The sequence below is a fragment of the Leishmania major genome, chromosome 18 (assembly GCF_000002725.2).
Source record: "Leishmania major strain Friedlin complete genome, chromosome 18".
In the NCBI taxonomy this organism is placed as follows: Eukaryota; Euglenozoa; class Kinetoplastea; order Trypanosomatida; family Trypanosomatidae; genus Leishmania; species Leishmania major.
Genome location: NC_007259.2, coordinates 371550 through 397342, shown reverse-complemented (window position 1 = coordinate 397342; position 25793 = coordinate 371550). Strand labels below are relative to the sequence as shown.

At 63.1% G+C, this 25793-nt stretch overlaps 7 protein-coding genes across 7 annotated transcripts; all 7 read right to left on the bottom strand.

Annotated features, from left to right (window-relative positions):
* Positions 1 to 76: 76 nt before the first annotated feature.
* LMJF_18_0940 (conserved hypothetical protein) lies at positions 77 to 3919 on the bottom strand (the record flags this gene model as incomplete). Its single annotated transcript, XM_001682448.1, has 1 exon — positions 77 to 3919. One exon carries the CDS (start codon positions 3917 to 3919, stop codon positions 77 to 79), a length of 3843 nt encoding a protein of 1280 aa, XP_001682500.1.
* A 706-nt stretch (positions 3920 to 4625) lies between these two features.
* LMJF_18_0930 (conserved hypothetical protein) lies at positions 4626 to 7253 on the bottom strand (the record flags this gene model as incomplete). The annotated part of the gene is made up of 1 exon (XM_001682447.1): positions 4626 to 7253. The coding sequence occupies one exon, from the start codon at positions 7251 to 7253 to the stop codon at positions 4626 to 4628; it is 2628 nt and encodes an 875-aa protein (XP_001682499.1).
* A 534-nt stretch (positions 7254 to 7787) lies between these two features.
* On the bottom strand, positions 7788 to 9677 carry ARPC1 (putative ARP2/3 complex subunit; the record flags this gene model as incomplete). The annotated part of the gene is made up of 1 exon (XM_001682446.1): positions 7788 to 9677. The coding sequence occupies one exon, from the start codon at positions 9675 to 9677 to the stop codon at positions 7788 to 7790; it is 1890 nt and encodes a 629-aa protein (XP_001682498.1).
* A 742-nt stretch (positions 9678 to 10419) lies between these two features.
* LMJF_18_0910 (conserved hypothetical protein) lies at positions 10420 to 13740 on the bottom strand (the record flags this gene model as incomplete). Its single annotated transcript, XM_001682445.1, has 1 exon — positions 10420 to 13740. One exon carries the CDS (start codon positions 13738 to 13740, stop codon positions 10420 to 10422), a length of 3321 nt encoding a protein of 1106 aa, XP_001682497.1.
* A 1125-nt stretch (positions 13741 to 14865) lies between these two features.
* LMJF_18_0900 (putative dolichyl-P-Man:GDP-ManGlcNAc2-PP-dolichyl beta-1,4-mannosyltransferase) lies at positions 14866 to 17490 on the bottom strand (the record flags this gene model as incomplete). Its single annotated transcript, XM_001682444.1, has 1 exon — positions 14866 to 17490. One exon carries the CDS (start codon positions 17488 to 17490, stop codon positions 14866 to 14868), a length of 2625 nt encoding a protein of 874 aa, XP_001682496.1.
* A 2421-nt stretch (positions 17491 to 19911) lies between these two features.
* On the bottom strand, positions 19912 to 20583 carry RAB7 (putative rab7 GTP binding protein; the record flags this gene model as incomplete). The annotated part of the gene is made up of 1 exon (XM_001682443.1): positions 19912 to 20583. The coding sequence occupies one exon, from the start codon at positions 20581 to 20583 to the stop codon at positions 19912 to 19914; it is 672 nt and encodes a 223-aa protein (XP_001682495.1).
* A 584-nt stretch (positions 20584 to 21167) lies between these two features.
* On the bottom strand, positions 21168 to 24230 carry CYP16 (putative cyclosporin 16; the record flags this gene model as incomplete). The annotated part of the gene is made up of 1 exon (XM_001682442.1): positions 21168 to 24230. The coding sequence occupies one exon, from the start codon at positions 24228 to 24230 to the stop codon at positions 21168 to 21170; it is 3063 nt and encodes a 1020-aa protein (XP_001682494.1).
* Between the last annotated feature and the right edge of the window lie 1563 nt (positions 24231 to 25793).

The following is a 25793-nucleotide window of genomic DNA, read 5'->3' as shown; positions in this document are numbered from 1 at the left end:
ATTCGTGGCGATTAAGAAGAAAGCACAACGACAACACAAGACCGCGACGCACATGCACGTGAGCGCACGTGTCGCGTCACTTTTTGGAAGCCTTCTTGACCTTGAAGGCTTTCTGAGAGCGCCCCTCTGCTGCCGCTGTCGTGGGCGAGGCTGCTGTAAAAGGGCTGGCCCTGTCCGCCGTTTCCTTCTTCGCCTTCTTTGCATGCGCTGCCTCCGCAACACCAGCGGCAGCCGGACTGCAGCAGTCGTTGTCACTGCGACTGCGCTTGTGGTCCTGCAGCGGATACTGGCGTGCAAACGCCTTGCTTTTCTTGCTCTTCGTGTCCGAGGCGGCTTGGCGGAGCGGCAGAGGCACCTTCCCCCTGCGCTGCGCGGGGGCACGGTGATGATGGTGGTTGCAATCATGGTCGTCCTCGAGGTTTTCCTCGGATTCCGACTGGATGCGTGCAGCAGCGGCCGGGTCATGCGCCGTCTCCGCGACAGGATTGAACGCGCTCGGCGGCGCCGGCAGAAGTGCGCCTCGCCCCACCTGCAGAATGGCGTCGTGCAGCTGGCGGCTTTTGGTGACCTGCCTTTCGGCGCTGACGCTCACCACGTAGAGGGAGGACGGAGCGAGCGCGTCGTAGAACATCATACCACGCTCACGCAGCGCTGCACGGACGATGCGCACGGCGTGCGCTGCCGGCTCGCGTTCGACGAGCTGATTGATGTACTCCCGCCCGTTTGTGTCCGCGTCCAACTCGTCCAGTTGCCAGATGCGGATGACGGCGTTGGCTGCCGCAGCAGCTTCCTCTGCGACCAGCGCGTCTGCCTCGCTAGAAGCTGGCACGATGCCATTACGATGCGCCGCTTCGGACTGCGCAGATGCCACCGACGGTGCCGCCGCGCCGATGCTGAGGGCTCGGTCAGGCTGCAGCAGCAGGCGCGGGTGGAACTTCATCGAAAAGTCGAAGGCGCACGGGCTGGAGGTGAACGCCTCCACCTCACCAGCTGCCGCGTTGTGGCCCTCGAGGTGGCGCAGCAGCACGGCCACCACCGACTGGGCAAGTTGCACAAGACGGCCCATAATCATTGGCCGCGGCGTTAGCGCCGTGAACGGGCTCGCGGCCGGCGCGTACGGTGTGGCGATGAACATGCCCTGTTGATCGCCAAGCTTGCGCACCAGCGCCGCCGCCGCTACGGCGGTCTTGTCACTGTCATCGTCGGTGAAGGGGAGCACCAGCGGTGTCGACCAGTCATGCGCGGCGAGGAGCTGCACAAAGCGCAGGAAACCCCCGGCAGGCGTCTTGGGCGTGTGCGGCGCCGGCTGCAGGTACGCGTGCGCCACGAGCAGCTCGACGGCTTCCGGCTGCACAAACTCGTAGAGACACATGGCACTCATCCACCGCTTCGCCAGCCTCACTGCATGCGAGTAGCTGTGGTGCCCAAATGCGATGGTGCGCATGAACTTGGCATGCTGTGCGGTCCAGTGTAGCTTCATCTCCAGCACGTTCGCCTCCGTGTCACGCTTCAATGCACGCAGGAGAGACACTTCACGGTAATGGGCGGCGTAAACGCGGAAGAGGTAGCCGCGGTAGATGATATCGACCGACTGGCTGGTGCACTGGGTGCGGATCGGGCTGCGCACAATGTCGCTGCTGCTACTGGCACCCTCCGCCGCCTTCCTGCGAGCCGTCTGCGACCGGGTGCCGGTGTTGCTCTTCTCTCCGTAGTGCGCCTGCAGCGTCTTGGCCAGCTGGGCGACAATGGCGCCCTTCATCATCGCTATCGCCTCCATGGTGTCGGGGATCTTGTGGTTGTCGTCGATGCTCAGCACGCAGTGGATTGGCTCGATCGTTGGCGCCGTGCTCAGTCCCGCGAAGCTCGCGTCCGAGAGGTCGTCCGTCGTGTACGTGAGAGCCAAGTGCGGGCGAACCGGGAACACCTCGGCGTGGCGCTCGCTGGCGGCGATGACGTCGAAGGAGACGATGCGACACGGAACGCTGCCATGCGGCAGGTTCTGCAGCATGTACTGCACCGCCTTGGTTGCTTCAAGGAGGCTGCGCTGCATCAGCGGGGCGACGTCACGCCACTCGCCGCCGACTCGCTCCACGAGGTAACCGTCCAGGCCGCCAAGCAGCACCGTCACTGTCGCCTCGGGCGCGATGTGCGCGCGCAGCGCAAACTCGACGACGCGGCGCAGCACCGTCGAGGCGGACAAGGCGACGGTCGTGTGCGTGCCCTGGTCCTCCGGAAAGGTCCACAGCACGCAGCGGTAGATGGCGCCATCACTGAATTGGCGCGTCGAGGTGACGCCGGCGCCCCAGAAGGCGTTGAAGCGCTCGACAGCGGTGGCGTCTTCGATGGGTGGGCCGCGGGTGAGGCGGTTGCGGCCCTCGGCCTCACTGGTGAGCTGCACCACAACCTGCAGACGATCTGCGTCGGTTTGCCAGACGGTGATGTAGCTGCACCGCACACCGAGTGCTTCCTTCAGCACTCGCAGCGTATCCTGGATCGCCTCGGCGCGTGGGGCGCGCCAGACAGTGCTCTTCTTGATGACAGCCGGAGTGCGATCCATCGCTGCTACAGAGGACGCGGTAGCTTGGTTCAGCTGGACGGTGAGAGCCACGTCGTAGCGCAGCGGCAGAGGTTGAAACGCGACGTGGTCGACTACGTCGACGGCGAACGGGTGCTGCAGGGCCTCCTCCGCGGAAGAGCACACCACGTTCTTAAAGAAGGCGGCTGAGGTGCGGAAGAGGATGTTGTGCAGCTCGCCGGTGAGGCGCAGCACGCTCACCTCGCCCCTCTCCTCCGCCGCCGACACCTTGGCAGGGCGGGCGCCCCTGCCGCCGGCCTTCTCTGGTGTGCCAAGGAAGAAATCACGCGAGAGCTGCACCCACACAGCGCGCACAATGTTGCCCAGAGACATCCCTGCCGTCACGATGCCCTCTTCGAGTAGACGTAACACCATGGCAGCAATGACAAACCCGTTCAGCGCCTCCGGATGCCCTGAAGCAGCGGACATGAGGCCGGTGTGATGGGCCCAGCACTTGAGCACGACGATTGCGCGGCGGACACCGGCGCTGGCGATGCACACCTCGTGCAGCTTCTTCAGATGATGCGGCATGAGGTAGTCTTCCAGGATGCAGTAGCTGTAGTACGGATGCTTGCGAATCCCCGCCGCGTTCACGGTGTGTCCAGGGAAGACAGAGGGGCGAAAGTGCAGGTTTATAAAGAAGGTCTCGTGGATGTCCGCGGCGGCGCGACGCCGGCGGAAGCGCAACTGCAGAATCTGCTTGTCTGTCAGTGCGTAGCACCCGTGAATCGGCACCACACGCACCTCCATGCGACTGAGCCGCGCGGCGGCAGCCACGTTCCGCAGCCTCTTTTCTGCCTCTTCCGTCGCCTTCTTGCTGCGCTGGCGACTGCGAAAAGACGCGCCGCGACCCTCCTCGTCGTCCTCGTCGCTGTCCTCGCCGGCAGCGGCACTGCTCACGAGCTGTTGCAAGTAGGCCTGGATCTCATCAAGAAATGATTGACGGCGCTCTAGGTAGAGGCCGCCTTTCAAATCCGCAGTGGTGCAGCGATCGGCAGGAATGGAGAGCACCAAGTCAGCGCCGACGCCGCGCTGCGCGTGCAGATTCGGAAACGGCGTGTCGTATACGCAGGTGCGGAGTAAGAAGCTGCCGACAGGGCTGACAACATCCAACGGGACAGCGGCCGCAGTAGCTGCGACAGTAGTGCGGTCTCCCTCGTCTCGAGCCCCCGCTGCTGCTGCTGCTGCTGCCTCGGCAGTCACCGCGTGGCGGCTTTCGACCTCCGTGGGGTAGCCGCGGCTCTCGTAGTACTGCAGGAGCGCGCTGTGGACATCGCGGAGGTGCGTCTCCACCCGCTCAATGAGCTGGTCCGACCAGCTGAGGTTGTAGTTCTGCAATGCCATGGCAAGTGCGAGGGTGCCTCGACGTGCGCGTGTACGTAATGACTATGAGCGCTGGTGGCTGTTGGCGACTCAGCGAGAGAGGAAGGGAGACGAGAGGGAGGAGTTTGGAGAGACGAGAGATGTTCCACTTTTTATTTCGCATACAACGTGAGCCACCGTGCCCTGTGTGTCAGGGCACGGCGGCTCCGGCTCCACACTGTGCCTCCCCCTTACACTTCCCCGCGTGGTGCGAAGCAGCCGTAGACGCACGCGTTACGGCAACGCGCCGACTCATCCATCTGAGAGCACGGCATCTGCCGCGAACTGTATTCACCACCAGAAGTGGGTCGGCATTGGCAGAGGATAGAGTGTGTGTGTATGGCTGCTTGGGTTCGCCTCACATGGCGGGAGTACTGCACCCTGCGATACCGCGCACTAGTGTGTGTGGGGGTGTCCCCCCTCCCCCCCCCGTCATCAGGGGGCGAGAGATGCGTGGGTACGCAGAGGCGCGGTGCGCATGCACGAGCCTGTGCGCGTCTTCTGGGCGCGCGACAGAGCAGAACAGGGTCACGCCGTTCGCGGCATTTCGTTGCGGGAAAACGAGCGGTGGAGCGGTCGCAGAGATGTGCGTACGTGTTGTTGCAGGACGCAGACGCGCAGCCGCCCTCCTCTCTCAGCATGCATGGGTTTCTTCCCTTCCTTAGTGCGAGCAACACCACCACCACGGCTACACGTAGGAGCGACGACTCAGCGTGTAGGCGCCCGTCCCAACGTCATGTGCATCAGGAACGCGGCAGTCCCATGGGTACGGTGGCGGCGCCTCGAGGTGTGTTTGAAAGTAGGAATGGGGTCGGCGAATCAGAGCCGCGGTGCCGTGGCGCGCAGCCGGATGGACGTGGTTCACCTCCTCGTCCACGTCCGGGTTGCCATTCATGAGTTGGTGTGCGCTGAACGGCGACGTTGCGTGTGAAGGCGGCTGTCGTGGCGGTGGTCGTTGGCTGAGAAGCGAATCTGACGGCGAGTTCACATCCGCGCGTGACCACGCTGCAGAGGCCAGATCACACTCCGCGGACGACGCCAGAGGGCGGCGCCAGCTCGATGTGCCGGAGTCTCGTGGGGAGTGGACGACACTAGCAACGACGGCTGACGACTGCCGTTGCCGCTGCGCATGCGGGCTCTCGCGTTGGTACACCTGCGGTGCTGGAGCGCGTCGGCGCTGGGCTTCATAGTGCGCCCGTGCCGCAACCTCGGCCGCTCGCACGCGACGGTGCCCTTCTACATCCCCCATCTCTTGCTGCTGGCGCTGTTGCTCATGCAGCTGGAGGAGCAGCGCGCGCCGCTCGCGCTGCCACCGTACCGCTTCTTCACGATGATCTTGTTGCAGCTGTTCAAGGAAAGCGGACATGCGCGCGTCGTACTCTTCAAAGGCCGCCTGCACAGCTTCCAGCTCCGCATGATGAGCCCGCCGCAGTCGTTCTTGCTGCTCCGCGAGCATGCGCTCGTGTTGGTGTCGGAGCATGGTAGCGCGCTGCTCAGCTTGACTGCAGGCGGATCGCCACTCCTCACACTGCTCGTTGCGCTCGGCAAGGGTGGCGTGGAGGCCACGTACATCCGCCCTGGCATCCGCGAGTTCAATCAGCAGGGATTCGTGCGCTTGCAAACTGCGCTGCAGCCGCGCCACGGCGGCCGATTGAGCCGCCAGCTCAGCTTGAAGGGCGCCGACATGGACGGGAGCATCGCAAGCACCATTCTCTGTGGCCATAAAGGCAGTTCGCGGCGCTGCCGCTGACAGGGAGCTGGCCGTTGGATCAACGACCTGTGTCGCGTCGAGCTCATCCGCGAAGAGGCTTCGACGTGGCACCGCCTCTGCCTTTGTCGGTGACACTGGTGCCGCTGCTTCAGGGCACGAAGGCACCCCCTCGCACATAGCAGACGATGCCGTAGCGTAGATTAGCCGGGGAAGCCGCTCCTGCGACGTTGTGCGCGTCGGCTCGCTCGCAGCGTCACGAAGACTTTCAGTAGCGCTGCTGCCACGGTTGTGGGACCCGCCACCGCCTTTGCCCTCGATTGCCGGGTCCCGGATGGTCTTCAGCGGAGGCGGCGCCGACAGTTGCAGCTGCTGTGACGGCGCAGGAGATGGGGGCGCGGGGACCTTGCGATGCGGTGCAGTACGCAGCGGCGACGGCGTGCGCCATGCTGAGGGTGAGCTGTCCGTCGACTTCTGCAATCTGCTCAGCGCTTGTGGAGGAGAATGCCACCGTGTCTCCTCCGCGGCCGGCGCATAAACCGCGGGAGACGGGGCAGGTGGCGCCCGATCCCCGACCTTTTGCTGGGCAGCCTGACCCGGCACCGCCGTGTTCACGCTCTTTCTCGAGCTGGGGTGCCTTCCGCGGCTGCCGTCACTGTTGCCGCTGCCGCTCCTGTCGTGAGGCGGCAAGGCGCGGTGTGCCGCAGGCTGCGGTGGCGCCGTTGGGCTTCGAGGGCTGCGTGGTGGCGAGAGCTGCACTTCCTCCACAGCGCGTATGCTTTCCGCGTCGGGCTTGTGATTGCCCATGTTGGTGTCGCCCGCTCCCCGCTTAAGGACTCGAGGCACGACAGGGTCCTCACAACGCGCGGATAGCGGCAGCAGCCGGCCGGCCGGGTCTATTGGCCCCTCCTCTGCGGGCAGGTTAAACAGCGCTGCTGTTGATATATGCGACGCCTTGCGCAGAGCCGCAACAAAGTCCTCTCCGTCGACGCCGCTGTAAAACTGCAAGGCAAGTGCAGCCTCTCGGGCGATGCCGAGGGTGACGATCGTCATGCGCCTCCCGGCTGCTACAGACGCCGGCACTTCGCATCCCGTCTTGCCAACCGCGGCGCTGCGGACCGCCAAAGCGCCGCCGGCGTCGCCACCCCCCGAGTCCGGATGGCTGTGGTGCGGTGCCTGGAGACTCGCTCGGCCGGCGATGCCGCCGCGCGGTGAGAAGACCGAAGCGAAGAACGACTTCGCCGACGGCATGGCGGGGTCATCACTCCCAGCACCGCCTGCACTACCCGATGCCGCATTCCAGCCTGCATAGTCGTCTCCGTCCTCGTCGTTGCCGACGTCTTCGCGTGAACACAAGGTCACACGTTCAATGCGGCGCACCGCGATGGCGCGAGTGATGCCCCCAGAAGGGACACACACGTAGACGTGTGTGTCCGTCACCACAACGAGCCTGGAGAGACTGGTGCCGTCCATGCCAAGCTTCAAGACTTGTTTCTTGAAGTACACCTCCGGTGACGGCGACGTCGTCGCCGTCGCTCCCGCGCCAGCTGCAGCAGGCTGGCATGCAGCTGACCGATTGGTGTTCTCCGTGACAGTATAGCGAGACATGCACACGCGCACGGCGGAGGACGGGGAGGTGGTATCTCTGACGGCGTATACGCGTACGGTGTTGGCCACCTTCTGTTATGTCGATATCAGAGCTATGAGACAAGCCCCCAACAGGCCGAGCAGCGCGAGCGCGTGTGTGTGTGCGTGCGTCGATGCGTCGGCCAGGCGCTTGCACGCCGTTGCGCTAAAGATGTAGGGAAGAGAGGCAGGGGGAGGGGAGGGAGGGAGATGATGGCAATGGCGAGACTCGGAGGCAGAGATGCAAGGACGCGCATGCCACATGTCGCGGGCTTGCCCCACGGCTAGAAGCCCCCCCCCCCCTCCTCCTCCTCCATCCCCTTTGATGTGCCTCCTGCAGGAGGTACTAGAGGCATGGGGGTGTGCATGTTTGTGCTGGAGCCGACGTCGAGGACAGAGAAGCGAAGAACAAGCGAATATGGCAGTGCGGGATACGCCTGTGTGTGTGGGGGGGGGTGGCGCCCACCAGTCTCCGGCCCCCTTTCAGAAGGGCGCCTCCACAGTCGTCTTCACTCATCAGGGGGACACGGGTACGTCCTTACTGCGCGTTAGGGTCGTGTGGCGCACTCGCCAGAGGTGCACGCGGCTGTCGTGCCCTGCCGACACGAAGGTGGCGTCCATCGACTCAGCGGCGGCGGATTTCTTGCCCGACGGAATGCGCACCAGCAGGCTAATGGGCGATGTGTGTGGAGGATGCTCGGTGACGTGTTGCCGTGCCGCACCCGTTGCGTGATCCGCCGCGTTGTTCTCTGTCGAGCTATGTGTGCCTGCCACCGATGATCGCCCGCGGGCGGATGTCGCCACAACAGCATCGGCAGCTACCGCCGCACGGCCGCGCTCGAAGAAGTCCAATGCCACTTGACGCACCGACTTGGCCACTAGCGCCCCATCGACGGCGGCCTGTGACTCGCCTACAATTCGTGCTGGCGGCTGCTGACCCTCATGAGTGACGACGCCCATGGCAGCAGTAGTAGCTCTCTGCAAAGGCAGAGTGTGCCGGCCGCAAGCGGCCGCCGTCTTCTCTCTGTCGTTGGCAGCCACATGCGCTGTTTCACGGCGCGGCAGCTGCGCCAAGCCCTCCACCCGTTGCGTCGCCGCGTCCTCCGGCACCAGCTTCCACGTTCGCTGCCTCTGGACGCCCGGCTTTGGTGACGCTGCAGTCGACTCGAAGGCGTACAGACGTCCCTCGAACCCGGCTGCCACGAGTACGTCTTCCGAAACGAACTCGCATCGGAGCAGCGGCAGCTGACGAAGCCACGTTACTGTGCGCACTGCTTCGCACTTGTCAGAGCCGGCACCGGAGCAGTCGTCATTGCTGCTGCACTCCCCTCCCAGTGACGGGGATCGCACAGGACCCCAGTCCCACGTATGGAGACCGCTGTCATGACCCACCACTGCCAGCTGCTGCCCCGACGGGCTCCAGGCCACTCCGTGCACCCAGCAAGGTAGGAGGTGCGATAGGTACACATGATGGAAAGGCTTCGCAGTTGCGCCCACGTTGCGGTCACTCGTACCTCGTCCAGCGCTTCCAAGCGCTCCATCCACACTCTTGATGTGTGTAGAGAGGACTTGCACCGTGCCATCAAGGCGCGCTACAGCAAGTCTCGTGTTGTCGACAGGATGCGCCGCCAGTGCCGTGACCGAGCACGCGCGCGTCGACGATGGCGCCGCGGTCTCAACTGATGGGTCAACAAGCGTAGTGCGGCGATGGTCGCTGAGGAGGCGGCAGATCCACCACTTATGCCGCGTGTCGTAGCGGCCAACGGCGACGGTGCCGCCAGAGGTGCCGATGTACAGCTTCGCCCCTTCCGCGCTCCATGCCACACAGGTCGGACACAGGCGCACCTCAGTGCTCAGTATGACCAGCTGCGGCACCGCACGAAACGGCACATCTGCTGCGACAGTCGCAGGAGAGTTCGCGCTTCCGCCCCCGACATCAGCAGCACTGTTCGCTTCCTTTGAAGCAGCAGCGGCAGCGGCAGCGGCAGCGCCCGCGCGCGGCACCCAGACACATGCGCCGCGGTCCGCACTGGTAGAGAGGAGGGCACCTGTGCGTTGGCACCATGCCAACGCGGTGATGGGCGCGTCGTGACTGCCGGTAAGCACCTGCAGCACGGTCCACTGCGCGAAGGGAGCGACAGCAGCGCCGGGTCCGCTCGAAGTGCTGGACGCGCAATGCGCCGGAGTGTCCGTCTTGGCGATGAAGATAGAGCACGAATCCTCACGTTCGCCATACCGTGGGAGCGCCTTCCCGCGACGCACCGCGTAGGCCGCCCGAGTGCCGTCATGGCTGAAGGCAAGCGCGGCAAGCGGCGGCGGAGGTGGTGATGCGGGCACCAGTTGAGGTGCCTTAGCCCCGCTGTCACTATCCGAAGCGGCGCAGGTAACACAGCACACCGACACCATGGCCAGGGGTCGTGCGAGAGAGAGAGAGAGAGAGACGGACAGAGGGACGTTGGTCACAGAGGTCAAAAGAGGCGGTTCTCCCTTCCTGTGCCCACGCCCATGCGCGTGCGCGTGCTTATGGTGGGTGTTATGCCCCGCCAAGCGAGTGCCGCGATGGCGGATGAGAAGGCTTGAAGAGTGGGATGGGGTGAAGGGGGTGGGGAAGAGAACGACCGTCCGATGAGTAGGAGACACGATAGCATCAGCACGTGCGGTGGTACATCCACCAACGACTCGGCAGTCCTATGAATGGAGGCGGCACTCGACAGGTCTCTCTGCGAATGTGCGTGTGTGTACGTGTCGAGCAGGTGCAGACTCGAAACGCGCCCTTCAACAGGATATGGTAGCAATACACACGCATACACTCGCCAACACCCCTTGACGAGAGGGCAGCATGGCCATCGCCTCCTCGCGCGCTCCCCCGCGTGCGACTGTCTTTCATTTCCTCCATCTTTGTGTATCTGTTCCTTAGCGCTGCTGCTTCACCTGCAGACATCGGCGTGGGGGTGTGCCGGTGTATCATGTCGTGTGGGTGGGGCGGGGGAGGGTGAAAGGAAGCGAAGAAAGATGTCTGTGGTGCAGGCTAGTAAGCGATTTGCACACATCGGCTCGACCTCTGCGATGCACGTGACAGCGATAGCCACCCCAAAGGTCCCCACTCCTCGCCTCTCTAGTTCGTGCACGAGAGTCGTGAGTGCCAACATCAGTCGTTCAAGAGTGACATGAGGAGGAATGCGTCGAGCTTGTCGTCGGCGTCTGCGCTGGTGGGCGGGGCTGGCAGAGGCAGAGGAGGAAGTGCAGACGACGTGGATGCTGTGGGTGCCTGCTGGCTGGACGGCAGCTGCGGCGTCGCTTCTTCTTCGTCCATCGCAACACTCCATTCGACGCCGTCGCTGCTACTCGAGTTCTTCGCGCTGCTGCCGCTCGGTGCACCCCTGCATTCGCGAGCAGACGCCAGCTGCAGGGCCTGCCGGTAGAGTAGCCCGGCAGCGTCAGCGTCGTGTGCAGAGGCATACCACGCTGACCCGCAACCGTCGTCATCGCAGCCAGGCGCCCTACCAGCCGAGGCGGTCGCATCCCTCGCCGCACTGCCTTCCCTCATTTTAGCCTCTCCTCTGATGCGCGTCTCGCTCGTTGCACCTGCGGAGTGGACCGGCGCGTGCTTCCTGCCGTCCCCTTCCTTCTTCGTCTCCCCCTCCTCCTGCTGGGCGATGGCTAGTGTGGGTGGGGTCCAGCTCGGGTTAGTTCGCGGGTTGTGGTACGACACTCGGCTCAGTGCCGCCCTCAGCCCAGCCGCGCTCTCCGCTGACCCGACGCCCGCGGCGCTGCCTTTCGTTCGGCCGGCGTACGCTTGCCTCAGCGTTACCACGTACTTTCCGCACCCATTGTAGTTGGCAGACACCAGCACAATGGAGGCGTTGGCGTGCTGCGCGTACACGGTGCCACCGTTGCGGCAGCTGCTGTGCCGCGCGAGATGCAGCGCCGTGACGGCTGCACGCGCAAACAGGTCCGTCACCCCGACCCCGTATCGGCGTGTCTCGCGGCTCCAGCGCAGTTCCTCCTCTAGCGACACAAGGTGAATCACATCCTTGTACTGCTCCAGAAAGCGTGCGAGGCGACGCCGACGGTGCTCCACCACCGCGTCGAACTCTTGTCCGCCTGCCGTCTCCTGCCAAACGGCGTCATGCCGACCTGCCTGGACACCTTTGGGCATGACGCCATCGACGCGCCGCCCACCACCACGCTGCAGCGACACAAGAGCCGAGTAGGGAATCACTAGGACGGAGTAGTGCGAGATGAACGGCAGCACCCACTCATCCACCTTGGCGAGCACGTCGGCTGCCAGCACAGCAATGCAGAGGCGCTCCTTGTCAGGGACATGCGTCGGCGATTGCGGCGGCATTCCAGTGAAGGCGTTCATGCGCTGCTGGGCTATGCGGATAAGCGGCATCAGATACGGCCTCAGGCGACCGTCCATGCCGAGGTCGACGCGCAGCCGCATGAGGGCTTGCTCCATAGCCCGCACGTAGAGCGGGTAGCGCTCTAGCAGTATCGGCTCCAGTGCCACTCCATCCGCGGACGTACTCATCGCCTGCCCGACAGCAATCTGTGCCACGCCGCCATCATCCCGACCAGGCGAGCGCACTGTCGCGTCCGCCATCGGTGCAAGCGCCCGCATTGCGTCCTCATGAATGTCGAAGAGTTGCAGCGCCGTCGAAACCCCTGCCGGTGACCTCGCCACCGCTTGCGCTACGTAGGCGTAGGTGTGCGGCGTTGGGGCGATGTGGTAACGCTCCGTCATGAGCTCGACAACTTCCTGCGCCTCTCGTGCTGTTACGGCGCCGGCGAGGACGGCGTGAAAGCTCGCGCGGGAGAGCGGGGCGCCGGCCTCCACGAGCACGTCGAGCGTCTTGCGTGCATCGGCGCCGTAGCCGGCAGACACGTAGGACAGAAGCAGGTTTGTGTACACTTGCGGCGTAAAGTGCGCCACGCCGCAGACCTGCCGCGCCTCGTGGTAGAAAGCGAAGGCGTGCGTCGGCTCACGAGTCGAGGTGCAGCAGGCGATCAGAGCTGCGTACGTGTCCGCTGTCGGCGTCAGCCCCCCGTCGCGGAGACGACGATACATGAACAGGGCAATGACCATACGCTGTGGCTCTTCAACGGCGCGGCTCGCTGCATCGATGATGGCTGTGTACAGGGGCACGCTCACAGGCACGACCGCTGCCGCTTCGCTCTCGATAAGCAACGCTCGCAGTTCAGTGAAATCGGTAGTCGTGCGGCTGCTGTGTGCAAGAGCGACCAGCGCATCACTAAAGTCATTCGGCGTGGCAGCGAAGCGGCCGGCCTCGGCATGCTGCACGAAGCGGCGGTAGAGGCTTAGAGCCGTGGCGAAGTCGCGCTTCTGATCCTTGGCACACGCCTGCATGGCCCACAGGTGGTCCTGCGCTGTGACAGGCTCGATATACTGCTGCGCGGCCGCATCGACAAGTGCGACGGCGTCATCCATGCTGAAGCTACCGTCATCCTCGTCTCCATCCCCGTCCTTGTCGCCATCGCCAGCGTGGTGCTGATCGCTGCCGCGCCGTGCAGAGATACGGTGTAGCTGCCGCTCCTGCAGGGAGAGGAGGTCGTCTAAGGCGGTCAGGGCGTGTAGACGAGACCCGGTCGCGGCGGCGAGTCTCAGAAGCCCGTGCAGTAATGCAGAGTGCGTGGCAACCGACATCGTCCACGCAGGCGCCTGCACACAGGCGTCCATCGCGTTCGCGAGCGCTTCCAGCTGGGCAAGCAGTTCCTCCAGAGCCGCGTGGCTTGCAACATCGCCTATTGTCTGGGCGGCGAGCACCGTATCCTGCGCCTCCGTCAATGCTAACTGGAGCACGTGCTGAACGTCGCGTGCTCTGCTCAGCGCATTTTGTGAGCCCGACTGAGCGGGAGGGGTGGGGGCGGCAGGCGACGAGGCCGCAAAGGCTAAGCTTGAGGAGGCCTCGGCGTGGCGACGGCTGTGGCCCACAGACAACTGCAGCAGGTCTGTCAGCACCTTTAGCGGGGATGGCGCGTAGGCGGCGCGCGTCAACTCTCGCAGGGAAAAGTAGGTGCCGCCCAGGAGTCGCGCCCGGTAGGCACGCACGGAGTAGGGGTGGACTGCTTCGGGCGACGACGGCGGCGTGGCCGCGTTCTGTCTTGCTGCTGTGTCACGACTGCGGTCCACGTTGCGGCGGGTGGCCTTTGCACTGACCGGCGTACCCGGCGCTGCTCTCGCGGAACCAGCGGATGCCTGGGCGGCGGCGGCTGCGTTTTCTGCTGGGTTCCAGTCTCGCTGTGTGTGTGTAGATGAAAAAATCAGTGGCGTTGCCGACGCCCTGGAAGAGAGGAGGCACCGTTGATGGAGAAGAGCGCCATGCCTGCCGCCACACCGACCTTGCAGTGCCACTGCAATCGACAGCAGATGCGGGCAACGCAGCGGTTCTGTGAGAAAGTAGGGTAGAGCTGCTGCGGCGGCGACACACCGCGTGGCTGCAGACATGTCTATTATCTTTTCCGTTGACTCTCGCTGCTGCGGCTACTGCCCTCGCCCTTCGTACCCTTCACAGAATTTGGGGCAGGCAGAGAAAGAGATAGAGGGGGGGGGAGGGAGGAGAAGAGAAAAAGAACGGTGATGCGAGGTGGATGTGGGCGTGCCCAAGGATGTGCTGTCTCGGCACGGAGAGGAGAAGGGGGGGGCAATGCGGCAACCGACTGTGAGAGGCGCCAAGCTAGTAACCCCCCTCCTCCTCCCACTCCCACTGCCCACAACAAAACATAAGCTCATGCACCTCTTCATTCGCAATGTTCGGAGAAGAAAGACAGCAAACCTACTATCCTCTGGTAGCGCGCGCGCTCTCCTGTGGTGGAAGGATGTGCCCCTCAGCGAACGTGCGACACAGATGTGTGTGTGTGTCTGTGTCCCACCGGTATATCGACGTGCTTGTGCATACACAGGGCGACGCTTCCGTCTGCTGGCCTCTCTCTTTCTTTCTCTGTGCGTATGTGTCTTGAGGTGTGTTTAGGTGTATACATGTACGTGTGTATATATATATATATGTATATGTATATACACGTGTGGACAGACACCGACACACACACACACACACACACACACAGAAAGACGGAGACTAAGTAAAGGAGCCGGAGCACAGATGCGTTGTTGTCGATGGTAAAGGGGTGCTAACTCGCAGTTGTGGGGTGAGGAGGTGTAGCCGCGCACGGCGGTACCCTAGGGACGAGCGGAGACGGAACGCTGAAGGCCAACAAGAGAAAAAGGTAAGAGAAGCCCTCCCTTCACATACACACATGCACGTACACACATGTACGCCACTCTTCCTGCAAGAAGAGACACCAAGACGAAACCCGTCAACTCGCACTGACGTTAAGCGACCGAGAGATTCGCATCAATCTAAGCTGAAAAGAGAAGCGAAACACACCTACGATCAGGGGGAAGGGGAGAGGTTGGGTGGGAGAGGGGGGGGGGGCTGCCGTGCCACATACCTGCGCACAACTGCCACCAGCACCACTGTGGCAGTCTATCTAGCGCCCTTAGCACCATCTCTTTACACGAAGCGTCACTTGCCCTCTCGATCTCCCCCGCGTGTGCATATGGGCCAAGACACCGCTATACCACTTGTTTAAGCACGGGCAGGAGCACTCGCCTCCAGTTCTGCTCCCATGTGTGCGCGTGCCGTCGCGCTTCGTAGGCGCGCTGCTTCATCACCGACAGTGGCGTCGGCGGCGACCGCGACAGACTACTGGCGCCGTCGCCGACGCTCTCGCTGGTGGACGGCAAGCCGATAAAGCTGGATAGCAAGAATTCAAGATCGGCGTCGTTGCTGAACGACCAGCCTCGTTCGCATTCGTGCAGGGTCGGTTGCACTGCCTTCGCGTAGCCGCTGCTGACCCGTGGGGTTCCCTGAGCATCCGCCGCACCGTTTCGCAGCCGCATCGCCTGCGTCGCCAGCACCCGCGTCACGCCGCCAATGAGCTCGCCGATGGCAGGGTACTGCATGGCCATGATTGGCAGCCCTGAACCTACCATGTCCACTCCCTTCATGGGCAGGTCCAGCCCACTGGAGGAAAAGTGCAGGCAGAGGCCAACGTCGGCGGCGCCGAGCAGGAGGCTGTACTCCTGATAGGACTGCGCGTAGTAAGTGCTCACCACCACGTGCGACGACAGCTTGGCGACGCGCACGGCATCCTCGAAACGCTGCCGGGTATCTCCTTTCCCGGTGATCAGCACCCAGAGGTCCGCAGGTCCGCTGCTGGCACTAAGGCTACCTTCCCCGTTGCTACTGCGGTAGCTGACTTCGTGCCGAAGGCGGTGGTCCAGCCGCTGGAGGGCTTGAATGAGCATCGAGTAGTCGTCGTCCTCTGTCCAGCTCGTCGACCCGACAACCATGATGCCTCTCCGCAACACCGCCGCCATCGTCGCTGGCGCGGCTGCCGGGGTAGGGAGGGCGGAGACGGCTACCGACTCTGCCGCGGCGTCCGCGTACACCCACGCTGGTGGCCCCGCGATGCCCCACCCCATCTCTTCTAGGTCCGCCTTGCTCACCAGGGCGTACGCGGCACCGTTGCCGGTGCCTTTCGCGAGAGGAGAAGCGGACGCGAGAGGGGGAGACGGGCCGACGGCGCGGTGCCGCCGCCGCAGCAGGCGCTCCAAGACATCCCGCACACACCGGCTGCGCTGCACAGGACGGAAAAAGGAGGGTGCCACGTCGTACAGCACTGTCACTGCGCTCGGCAACACTGCTGCTACTGACGGTGCACCCTCGGCCTGCAAGCTCGCAGAGGCAGCTGCCGAAGCGCTACAGTGGGGCTGCACACCTGCAGCCGCCGTGATGGCAGACTCACACCTTAGCCACGGGTAGGCATGCTCCAGAGCGCGGCGCATTGCCTGACTCACTGTTACATTGACATGGCCGGCGCACATGTGCATCTCAAGCAGTTGGTACACCTTTACCGCCGCGGTGGGCCGCTGGTTCTGTGCCAGGATTGTGTAGCCAAAGTTGTGCCAGTCCACGACGATGGCGGGGTAGAAAACCCACCTGCGCTTCCCCGAGAGCGAGGCATGCGCGAGACCGTGCAAGATCGCCAAGGCGCGTTGGCGACCGTCGGCTGAGCACTCCGTGGCGCTGGTGAAGTGTAGCGACTGCAACTTACATTGCTGCCGTACGTCCCGCATCGCACCGGGGTTCATCCAAGCGGCCGGCACCACCACGCCGTAGTAGAGAAGCATGTTGTACACGAACGCCAAGGGGCACACGAGATACTTCACGAGGAGGACGAAGGGGACCGCCGGCGGCGTCTGGATGAGGATGAGGTCCGTGACTAGGAGCTGTCCATGCTCGTTGATGCGGGTGGCCGTGGCGCACATGGTTTGAAAGAAAAAGAGACCGGTAAGCGTCACGATGCGGTAGAGTGTGCAGACAACCCAGTGCAAGTGGATCAAGGGGAACACCGTCTGCAACCACTCAGGCGGCGACGGAGGTGCTATCAAGTACTGCGTTGATACAATGCAGCCACGCCCTGGTCCAGGATCTGGCGAGTCGAGTCGAGCTTGCACGTCGAACACCGCGTGCTCCATCCCTTTCGGCGTTGCCGGGTCATCCCAGCTGACGAAGCGCTCCGGTTTCGGCTCCCCACTCATGAGAAGGTCCTCGCTAAGCTGATTTCCGTAATCAAGCCCGACCAGCAGCACCTCGTCGAAGAGACTGCTGCGCGCCAGGCTCGCCGCGTGGTACTGCATCCGCGGTGATCGCGCAAAGTCGCCGCCGACGAGAACAACGGCACGGCGCACCACAGCCCGTGTAGCAATGCGGAGCGCTGCGGGGACAACCACCTGCCGCACACGCTGTTGGTGGCATGGGATTGTTCCTGCTGTTGGGGTGCCGGCAGCGCCTGCCGATGCCGCGCGGTGCTTCACCCCATGCCCCTCCTCGTTGCCGCTGCTGCTACCGAGTCCGCCCATGCATGCGTGCTCTGGTGAGGCGCTGCTGCTACGCCGCCGAGAGGGGCGATCGGTGTCGGGGGTAGAGACGGGCGACGGTGACGGCACCACCGACGCAGTCGTCAAGACCGGGCTGCTCATGATAAGCCTTTCGATCGCGCGACGCGCGTTGGCACGTCTTCGCCGGCCACCGCCGACTCGCACCAACACGGCTAGATCGAGAGAGAACCACAGCATGATGGCACACACCAGCGGGAAGCTGATGAGCCACATGAGGTCCTCATATTGAAACATTATGCAAAGAGAAAGACCGAAGACGCCGAGTCGAGAGCAACACACACACACACACACACACACACACACACAGACACACAGGCACGGACAGAGGCGCTTCCAAAAGAGGCGGCAACGACAACGACGACGACACTCTCCGTGCGTGGGCGTATTAGGGAAGGGGGAGTGAGGCGCACAGCGCGCGAGCACGTGGTGACAAAATTAAAGGATGGGAGGGAGAGAGAGAGAGAAGACCACGAGTCCAGCTGTTGCGATATTTTTGTGTGTGCGCTTCAGGTGAGAGAGTAAAGCAGGAGGAGTGCGCAACCGAGTGGGACTTTGCGTTTGGGTGCAAGAGTGTAATACGGCGGTGTAAGTGTGTGTGTGGGTGGGGGGGGAGGGGGGAGGCAGGCCAGAACCGCTACGATTCATGTACTTTCTACGCGTACTCCTCCGCCCCACAGCAGCAGCCACAACAACCACAGCACAGTGGGCGGAGGAAGCTACGTGTATGTGTGCGTGTGTGTGTTGTGTATGTGGAGGGGAGCACACGGCACCTCCTGCCACCTCCCTCACGACACAGCAACTGCAGCGCTAGCCAAGGGGAAGCGAAGGCGGCAGCCGTCGGCGTCTTGTTCGCGCTGCCTCCGACCTCCGCAGTGACGTGAACGCCGGCGCCCTGTCCTTTCCGCTTCCTCGACGCGTGCACGGGCGCGCTTCTCACCTTTGTTGCTTATTCTGTGCGCGCGCGCGTGCTCGAGAGGAAAGAGAAGCGGAGAACGCCAGCAAGTGAGGAAGTGAGAGGAAGCGTTTGGTGGACGACGCGAGAGCGCGATGCGGGCATCAGCACCTACCCACTCAGCTCCCAAGCGACACACCGACATGCGAGGGACAGAGGCCGTTTTCTTAGAGAGGTGCGAGTATGTGGGTGTGGATGGAAGTGAGAGAAGGGGTGCACGGCGTTCTTTTTCTCATGGGCTGCTTCGCTCACCGATGGCGGCAGAAAGACACGATGTCGATACATGAGTGCGAGGGGTGCGGGTATAGTGATCCGAGGGGGGTTGGCGGTTTGAGGGGGGGGGGAGGGCAAGGCTGAGGGTTGCATTCGGGGGCCTTTTAAAAAAGAGAAAAAAATGGATGCGGAGGAGGAGGAGCGGGCGGGGCGGCGATCAACGAGGACGCGAGGGGACACAATTCACCGCACACACACGCACACGTACACACCCATGCCAATCAGCGCATACTCGAAGGAAGGAGGAATGAAAAGAGAGGGGAGAATACATGTAAGTCGCAGCATGTCAAGCATAAATAATTACAAAGCAAGCAATTCACTGGAGGCGGAACAACGAGCGCAGTGGGTCCGTGCGTGTCGCAGCATGTGGGGGTGGCGTGGCAGTAAAGGACACGGTAAAGTGGTACGGGATCGGGAAGAAGAGCACGCATCAAGGCAATCGTCACGGCCGTACGTACAGACACACACACACACACACACACACAGACACACACCTGTCGATGAATGTGTTTGCGCCCGACCCCTCTCCTCTTCCTTGTTGCATCTGTCCCGCGACCACTGTAGATAGCGCACTCTCGGCATCGACATTGCCGCAACGACGGACACCAGCACTAGCTCCCCACTCCATCCATACAGAAATGCACGCAACAACAGACGCCGAGGTGCACTGGCGCCTAGCCTCGCCAACCAGGCTCACACCCAACACTCAACAACCACGAGGAAAACGCATCAACAATAGCAGTGACCTTTCCGCAAGGCGAAGCCACGAAGAAAGCAAAAACACGTTCATGTCACTCGCTCACTCATCGCTCCGTCTTTTGATTCGTGTCTCGGCCCCCCACCTCCCCTCAACCCTCATCCCCCCCGCCTCTTCTTCTGCCTCTTGTCCAACGTCGTTTCGCTCACGTCGCCTTTTACGAGCGGAGCGGCACAGTTCGAGCTGTTGGTGGTGCTGGCGATGCAAACAGCCGTGCAGGAGGGGAGGGGGTGGGAGGGTCGAACTCAGGAAGGAAACGGGCACGGCGGCTCAAAGGAGAAAGGAAAGGAAGGTGGTGGTGGTGGTCGTGTTTTTTTTTTGGGGTGGGGTGGGGTGGGGAGGGCAACAAACATATATAGCAAGGAGAGAGAGATACCGAGGGAGGGATGTAGGGAGGGCGGCGAGCCAGACGGAAACAGCGCCTCCTCCCCTCCCTTTCCCTCCCCTAACCACGAAAAAAGTGACCGCACCCACGCGGTGCTGGAAAGGACAGGTCCGGCATCCACGCCGTCCACGACCATCTGAAACGCTGCTGCGCAGGCGGACAGAAACGTGGAAAGGGACTGCAGGAGAGGGGAAGGGACGACCTTTCACGCACGCTCAGCTGTCCTACACGTGCAGCAGGGGTGTCCGTGCGCCATGACCTCCTCCGCTCTTTGTCTGCTCGTGAGTCTTAGCAGCTGCAGGCGGAGGAGGTGGGTGTCTGCTCGTGCTGGGCTTGACTCAGGTTCACCGTCTGCGGCATCGGTGTCGCCTCCTCAACCGTTGCCTTCCTGGCCAGCGCCAGCTGTACCACAGCAATGAAGGCTTCCTCGACGCCGGCGTTATCCTTTGCGGACGTCTCAAAGTACTTCATCTCTGGCGCCGCACTATCACCCGCTCCGGCACATGCGCCGTTGATCGCATTAGCGGCCTCCGCGTTCTGCTTCGCGCACCACGCTTGCACTGTCTTACTGGCCACCTGGCGCCGATCCTCCAGGTCCGTCTTGTTGCCCACCAACACGCTGTCACGGCGGCCCGCCTGGATGCTGAACTCCTCCAGCCACGAGCCAACGTGCGCAAAAGACTCCTGCTGCGTCACATCAAAGACAAGGATGCAAGCGTCTGCACCACGGTAGAAGGCGGAGCCGAGCGACTGGAACCGCTCCTGCCCGGCCGTGTCCCAGATCTGCAGCGTCACCACGCACCCGTTCACCTCCACGTCCTTCGAAAGGAAGTCAGCGCCGATAGTTGCCTTGTAGCGGTTGTCAAATATGCGGTTCACGTACTGATGCATGAGCGACGTCTTGCCGACACCGCTGTCACCCAGGATGATGATCTTCAGCAACTGCCGCTTCATCGACATGGTGGCGCGCTCTCTTCTCTGCGCGTGTGTTGGGGTGTATGCGCTAGCGCGTGGTTGAGGATTCGTGTACTGAGGCTCTCAGCTGGGGCGTTTAAAGGCAGAGCAAGGGTGGGAAGCAGCAAGAGAATAAGGGGCTGTATGTTTGTGTATAACTTCTGCAACGCGGGGTCAATGCAAGCACACAGAGGGGAGGGTGTGGGTGAGACGGAGATCCGGTACAGCGGGGAGAACATCACAGCATGAAGCGACGCAACAGCAACAGAGGCAAGACGAGCAGCGCCGCTCTCGCGCATTCATGAGGTGGAAGCGGAGGCTGCGTGAGGACGGCACCGCAACGTCTGATTGTGTCGGTGGCCGCTGCCCTCTTCGTGGGTTGACTTCTTTTTGCGTGAGAGGTGCCCCCGCATGTGTTACAGTCATTCGCCTGTGTGCGACAGCCGAGACGCGCACACGGCGTCGTCGGACACACGCGCGGCCAGCAGCATCGCATATCGACTCAGGCAATACTGACGTGATCACACACGCACACGCACACAACGCGCTTTTAGTTGAGCGCAACTCTTCTCGTCGTGCGACAGCGGTTTCTAGGCAGACAGCACATCCACCCGCTCTATTATGATGGGCGAGAGCGGCTTGTCCTCATCGTCGCGCGCTGCTATGCTCATGGCGCGCACCACGTCAAGCCCCTCGACGGCGTACCCGAAGACGGTGTGGTGCCCGTCCAGCCACGGCATCGCCTCGCCGCCGGGCACGGTAAAGAAGAACTGCGACCCGTTCGTGTTGGGCCCCGCGTTCGCCATGCACAGCCAGCAGCACAGCGGGTTGGCCGTGTGGGAAAAGAAAGGAAAAAGTGTCAGCCCTTCGTCGCTGAACGGCGCCCCGTCAGCGAAGGCGCTCTCGCCGCCGGTCCCGTCGCCTCGCGGGCATCCGCCTTGCACAATCGCGGCTGGAATGACCCGGTGGAAGGTGAGCCGGTCGTAGTAGTGGCGTCGTGCCAGGCGCACAAAGTTGTCGGTCGCCAGTGGCGCAATGCTGGGGAGCAGGTGCACCCGGATGGAGCCGTAGCCGCGCACGTGCACGAGCGCCACAGGCGGCAACGATGCACTGAGTGGCGGGGTTAGGTCCTTCAGCAGTGCGCACACCGCGGCTTCTTCGTTCGTTACGGGCGCGGCCCTTCTCGCGGCATCGACTCTCACCGAGGTCGTTGCCGCCGCTTCTGTAGTCTTCCCCGGTTGCACCCCACCACCGCTGGTGCTGCCAGCCACATCCGCAGTAGCGCTTGGGCTAGTGGAGGCTGCTTCGCCCGCACCCCCAGGTGCCGCGGCGGCGCTCGAGCTCTGCGGGGCCACTGCGGCTAGCAGGAGTGTTCCGCACGCGTCGTCACGGCCACGGTGTAGCTCGCGCAGCGCGTCGACAAAGCTTTTCTGTCGCAGCTGCTCCTGAAGACGTTGCCCCTCCTCAGTGAGCTCCTCCTCGGTCTGCGGCGGAACAGCCTCGGAGAGCACGCGCCCCAGGGCGGCACTGCCCCACGGCAGCTCGCTAGAGTACACCAGCAGCGCCGCTGCGGAGACGTCCGTGCTGGAAGAGAGAAGCAGCACCTCCCCTGATGCTGCCCCGCTGGCGGTGTCATGAGCCCTGGGGGTCGCGAAGAGATGCTTGCGTGCGTCCGCCCCTAACGCAGCCCCGACAGGGGAGGCGGAAACTAAGTTCTTCAAATCCTGCGACGCGGTCACAGCGCGGCGAAGAAGCATCAGCGGGGCGCGGCAGACCGCCAGACCTGGGTGCACCCCAGCCGTCGCCGTCACGCAACCGTGAGCCTCATCGCGAGTGTGATTCTCTTCCTTGACCGTGAGGGCGTACTCGTTGGGAGAGAGGAGGCGCAGCACTCCCCATGTAGGCTGAGAGGTTGCCAGACCACTCCAGCATCGGTCTTTCCTGACATCACCGACGTTGTGGTGTGATGCATGCCGTGGGTGCTCTGCACCCCGCCTGACGATCGCCTCCCACTCACCCGGCTCGTGCGACAGCCGCCTCACTGTGGCCGAGGACTGCGCGGTGCTCGGCGACGACGCGGCTGCCGCCTCGAGGGTGACCTCATACACATGCACCACGCGTCCAGCGACTTCCGCCGGGGCCACCTCCGCCGCCTCGCGCGACACAGCGGCAGCGCCAAGCAGTTGCTCTAGCGGCAACTCAGGCACCAGGACGTAGAACTGGTTGTTGGCGGCTGCGGACGGCTCCACGTGTAGGCGCAGTGCCAGAGCGCGGCTGCGGAGCTGAACGTAGTCCGCCCACGCCGTGGCTCCGAACACAATGTCCTCGCTGGTGGCAAAGACGCCGAGGGGTTCGGTGTGCCGGCCGATGCACACGCCAGTCGTGAAGTCCAACAGATGGATGCATGACTCCACGGTTACATCATAGCGCCGCTCCGTAGACGGGATGCGTGAGGCGGGCTGCGACGACACCGCTGCGACTCGGAGAAACCGGAAGCTCCACACCAACACGTGCCGACCGTCGGGTGTGAGTTGCACCGCTGCCGGCAGCACCTGCACATCGGCAGCGGCGACGGCGCCAGCCGCCTTGCCTGCGGCTGTTTCGTTCTCGTCCTCTTTACGCGCCTTGAGCGCTTGCTGAGCATCCCGTACGAGGCTGAAGAAGCCTGTCCGCTGCCGGCGGTCAAAACATATCCACCGTCGCCACATGCGCGCCTCGCGTGACGTGGGCGGCACCGCCGCAAGACCCGCCATCACTTTCAGAGTCCGCCTTCCCGACGCAGTCGAGGGGAATGTCACTGCCGTCGTCGCTGCCTCGGCGGCCGCCTCGATGGTGCAGTAATCGACAACACCAGCAGAGTCCACCACGACGCAGGCAGAGGTGCCGGTCCGCTCCAGCTCCCATCCCTGCTGCGCACACGCCACGATCGCGTTTGCTACGCTGAGACGGGTCGGCACGTAGCTGCGAGCGGCACCCGCCGTATGATCGGGGCGACTGCCCGCCGACATGGCGGAGGCGAAGCAAGGGCACAGGACGACGCCGTTACCACCGCCCGTCGCACCAGGCGTCGCCGGCGACGGCGGCAGCGTTACGAAGAAGGCGATGTGAGGCGCGTACTGATGCGTAAGGAAGGCTGGTCGCCGATTGTAGGCGAGAGAGGTGCGAGGGGTCCAACACGCGCCGTCGTCGTTTCTGCACTGCGCCGTGTCCGCTACAGTGACTGCGGCACTGACGACTCGCTGCACTGGGGCCTGAAAGGTGAAGGAGTCGCGTTCCTCCACAGTGAGGGTGATGGGGTTGACCTGACGCATGTGCACCCGCACTGTACTCAGCGGCGCCTGGGCTGCGGACGCAGATGAGGGCGATCCGTTATCATTCGATTCCGTGCGACGCACGTTGCCGTGGTCGACCTCCACTTCTTCTTCCTCCGTGCATACAAACACCAGCATCTGCAGCGTCGTGTAGGCATGTGCCCAGTAGTGACGCGTGCGGCGCTCGTGGCCAGCGGCGGCGGCACTGCGAGCTGGCAGAAATATCTTGTCCAGCTCCGTTATGAAGAAGAGACCGCTCGGCAGCTTGCGCCAGACACGCACAACACCCGCTGCATCGATGGTGGCGACCAGCGCACCGAGCGAGTCGAGATGGACGCACATATCATGCACCGTCTGAGCCGCGACGGGAGACGCTGTGTGCGCAGGCACTGACTCCGCTGCGGCAAAAACGTCATGCGCATTTTGCAGTGACGTATGCAGAAAACTGCGCTCGTACAGGGGCGCGCACGGCAGTTGCTGACGCCGATAGCGTTCCCATGCGACTTCAGGTGTTTCCGCTGCTCTCTGCGCCGCGTCGCCCACAACTGCCGCAGACGGTGATGACGGAGACGGAGGTGCAGCAGCGCTGCTGTCCGCTGTTGGCGTGTGGGGCGCCCCACTCTCGTCTTTCCTCTCCCTCTTTAGCGCTGGTGAAGAGGTGTCTGTGTCGATTGGTTCGGGGGTGGACGTCGCGGCAGCGTTCACGGCAGAGGCAGCGATGGCAGCCGAAGGGATGACCGGGCTGAAGTCATCGTCCTCCTCGTCGCTGCTCCCATGAAATGCCATGACAGAAGCGAAATATCACACACACACACACACACACACACACACACACACACACACACACAGTGGTGCACTCGCGGAGATGATGGCGCCGTCAGATGCCTCCGGGGCGAGAGGAGCCCGCAGGGATAGGGATGGAGATGTCGAGAAAGAGAGGGAGAGGAGACGGAGGAGCAGGGTCGAGTGGGAGAGGCACCACAGCGAGCATAATGGGCTTCCCGCAACGCGAGGGACACATCCGAGCAAGGAAGAACCGGCGAAAGGAGAAGCGACAGGACGGCCGCTGAACCTCATGCAGGCTTCTCGCCCTTCTTGGCGTCGTCGACGATGCCACATACCATTCCGCCTTCTGGCCACACCAAAGCAGACAAGCAGGGAGCAGCGCCGGCACCACGTGCTCGCATAGAAAAAGAGCTACGACGTTTCGTGTTTGCCCCGTGTTGTAATTGTTATATGCTAACATGACAAACGGAGACCGATCCACTCTCCCCCCCCCACACACACGCACGCACCTGTACGGCTACTGAGCAACAGCGAGAGCCCCCTACAACACCACAAGGCATGCTCCTCCCCCTTCCGGAAGCCCGTGGTGGTGCGCACGCCCCCCTCCCCTCCGCCATCCAACGCCTACAACACCACCGACATTGTCGACATCAGCCCCTCGTCTCCCCACCACCTTTCCGTGGTGTGTGCGGGCGACGATGCGCACCGCCAAGGCAACAAAGTGTGGAGAGGCGATGCGTCGCTGGTCCATCTGCGTCGAGGCAACTCACCTGCGTACACAGACAATGGAGCAACAGGCTGGAGAGTAAAGATGCGGGAGTGATGGCCAAGACACAGGCCGGAAGGGGAAGGGGGAGGGGCCGAGGTGTGAGAAGGAAGAGCGGCGCACACACTCACGCGAGAAATTTTGTAGTTGAAGATAATGATTATGTGAGATACATAGCAAGGCGAGAGAGAGAGGGTGGGGAGGAGTGCGCGCGTGCGTAATGGAGGCGCTCAGCCCGGCTGCGATAGACATCGAAACGAGAGGTGCAAGAGAAGGCGCACACCCACACCCGCAGTCACGCGTCTGCCTAGCGCATGTCGAGTCGGAGAGGCAAACAAATACCACCACAACGG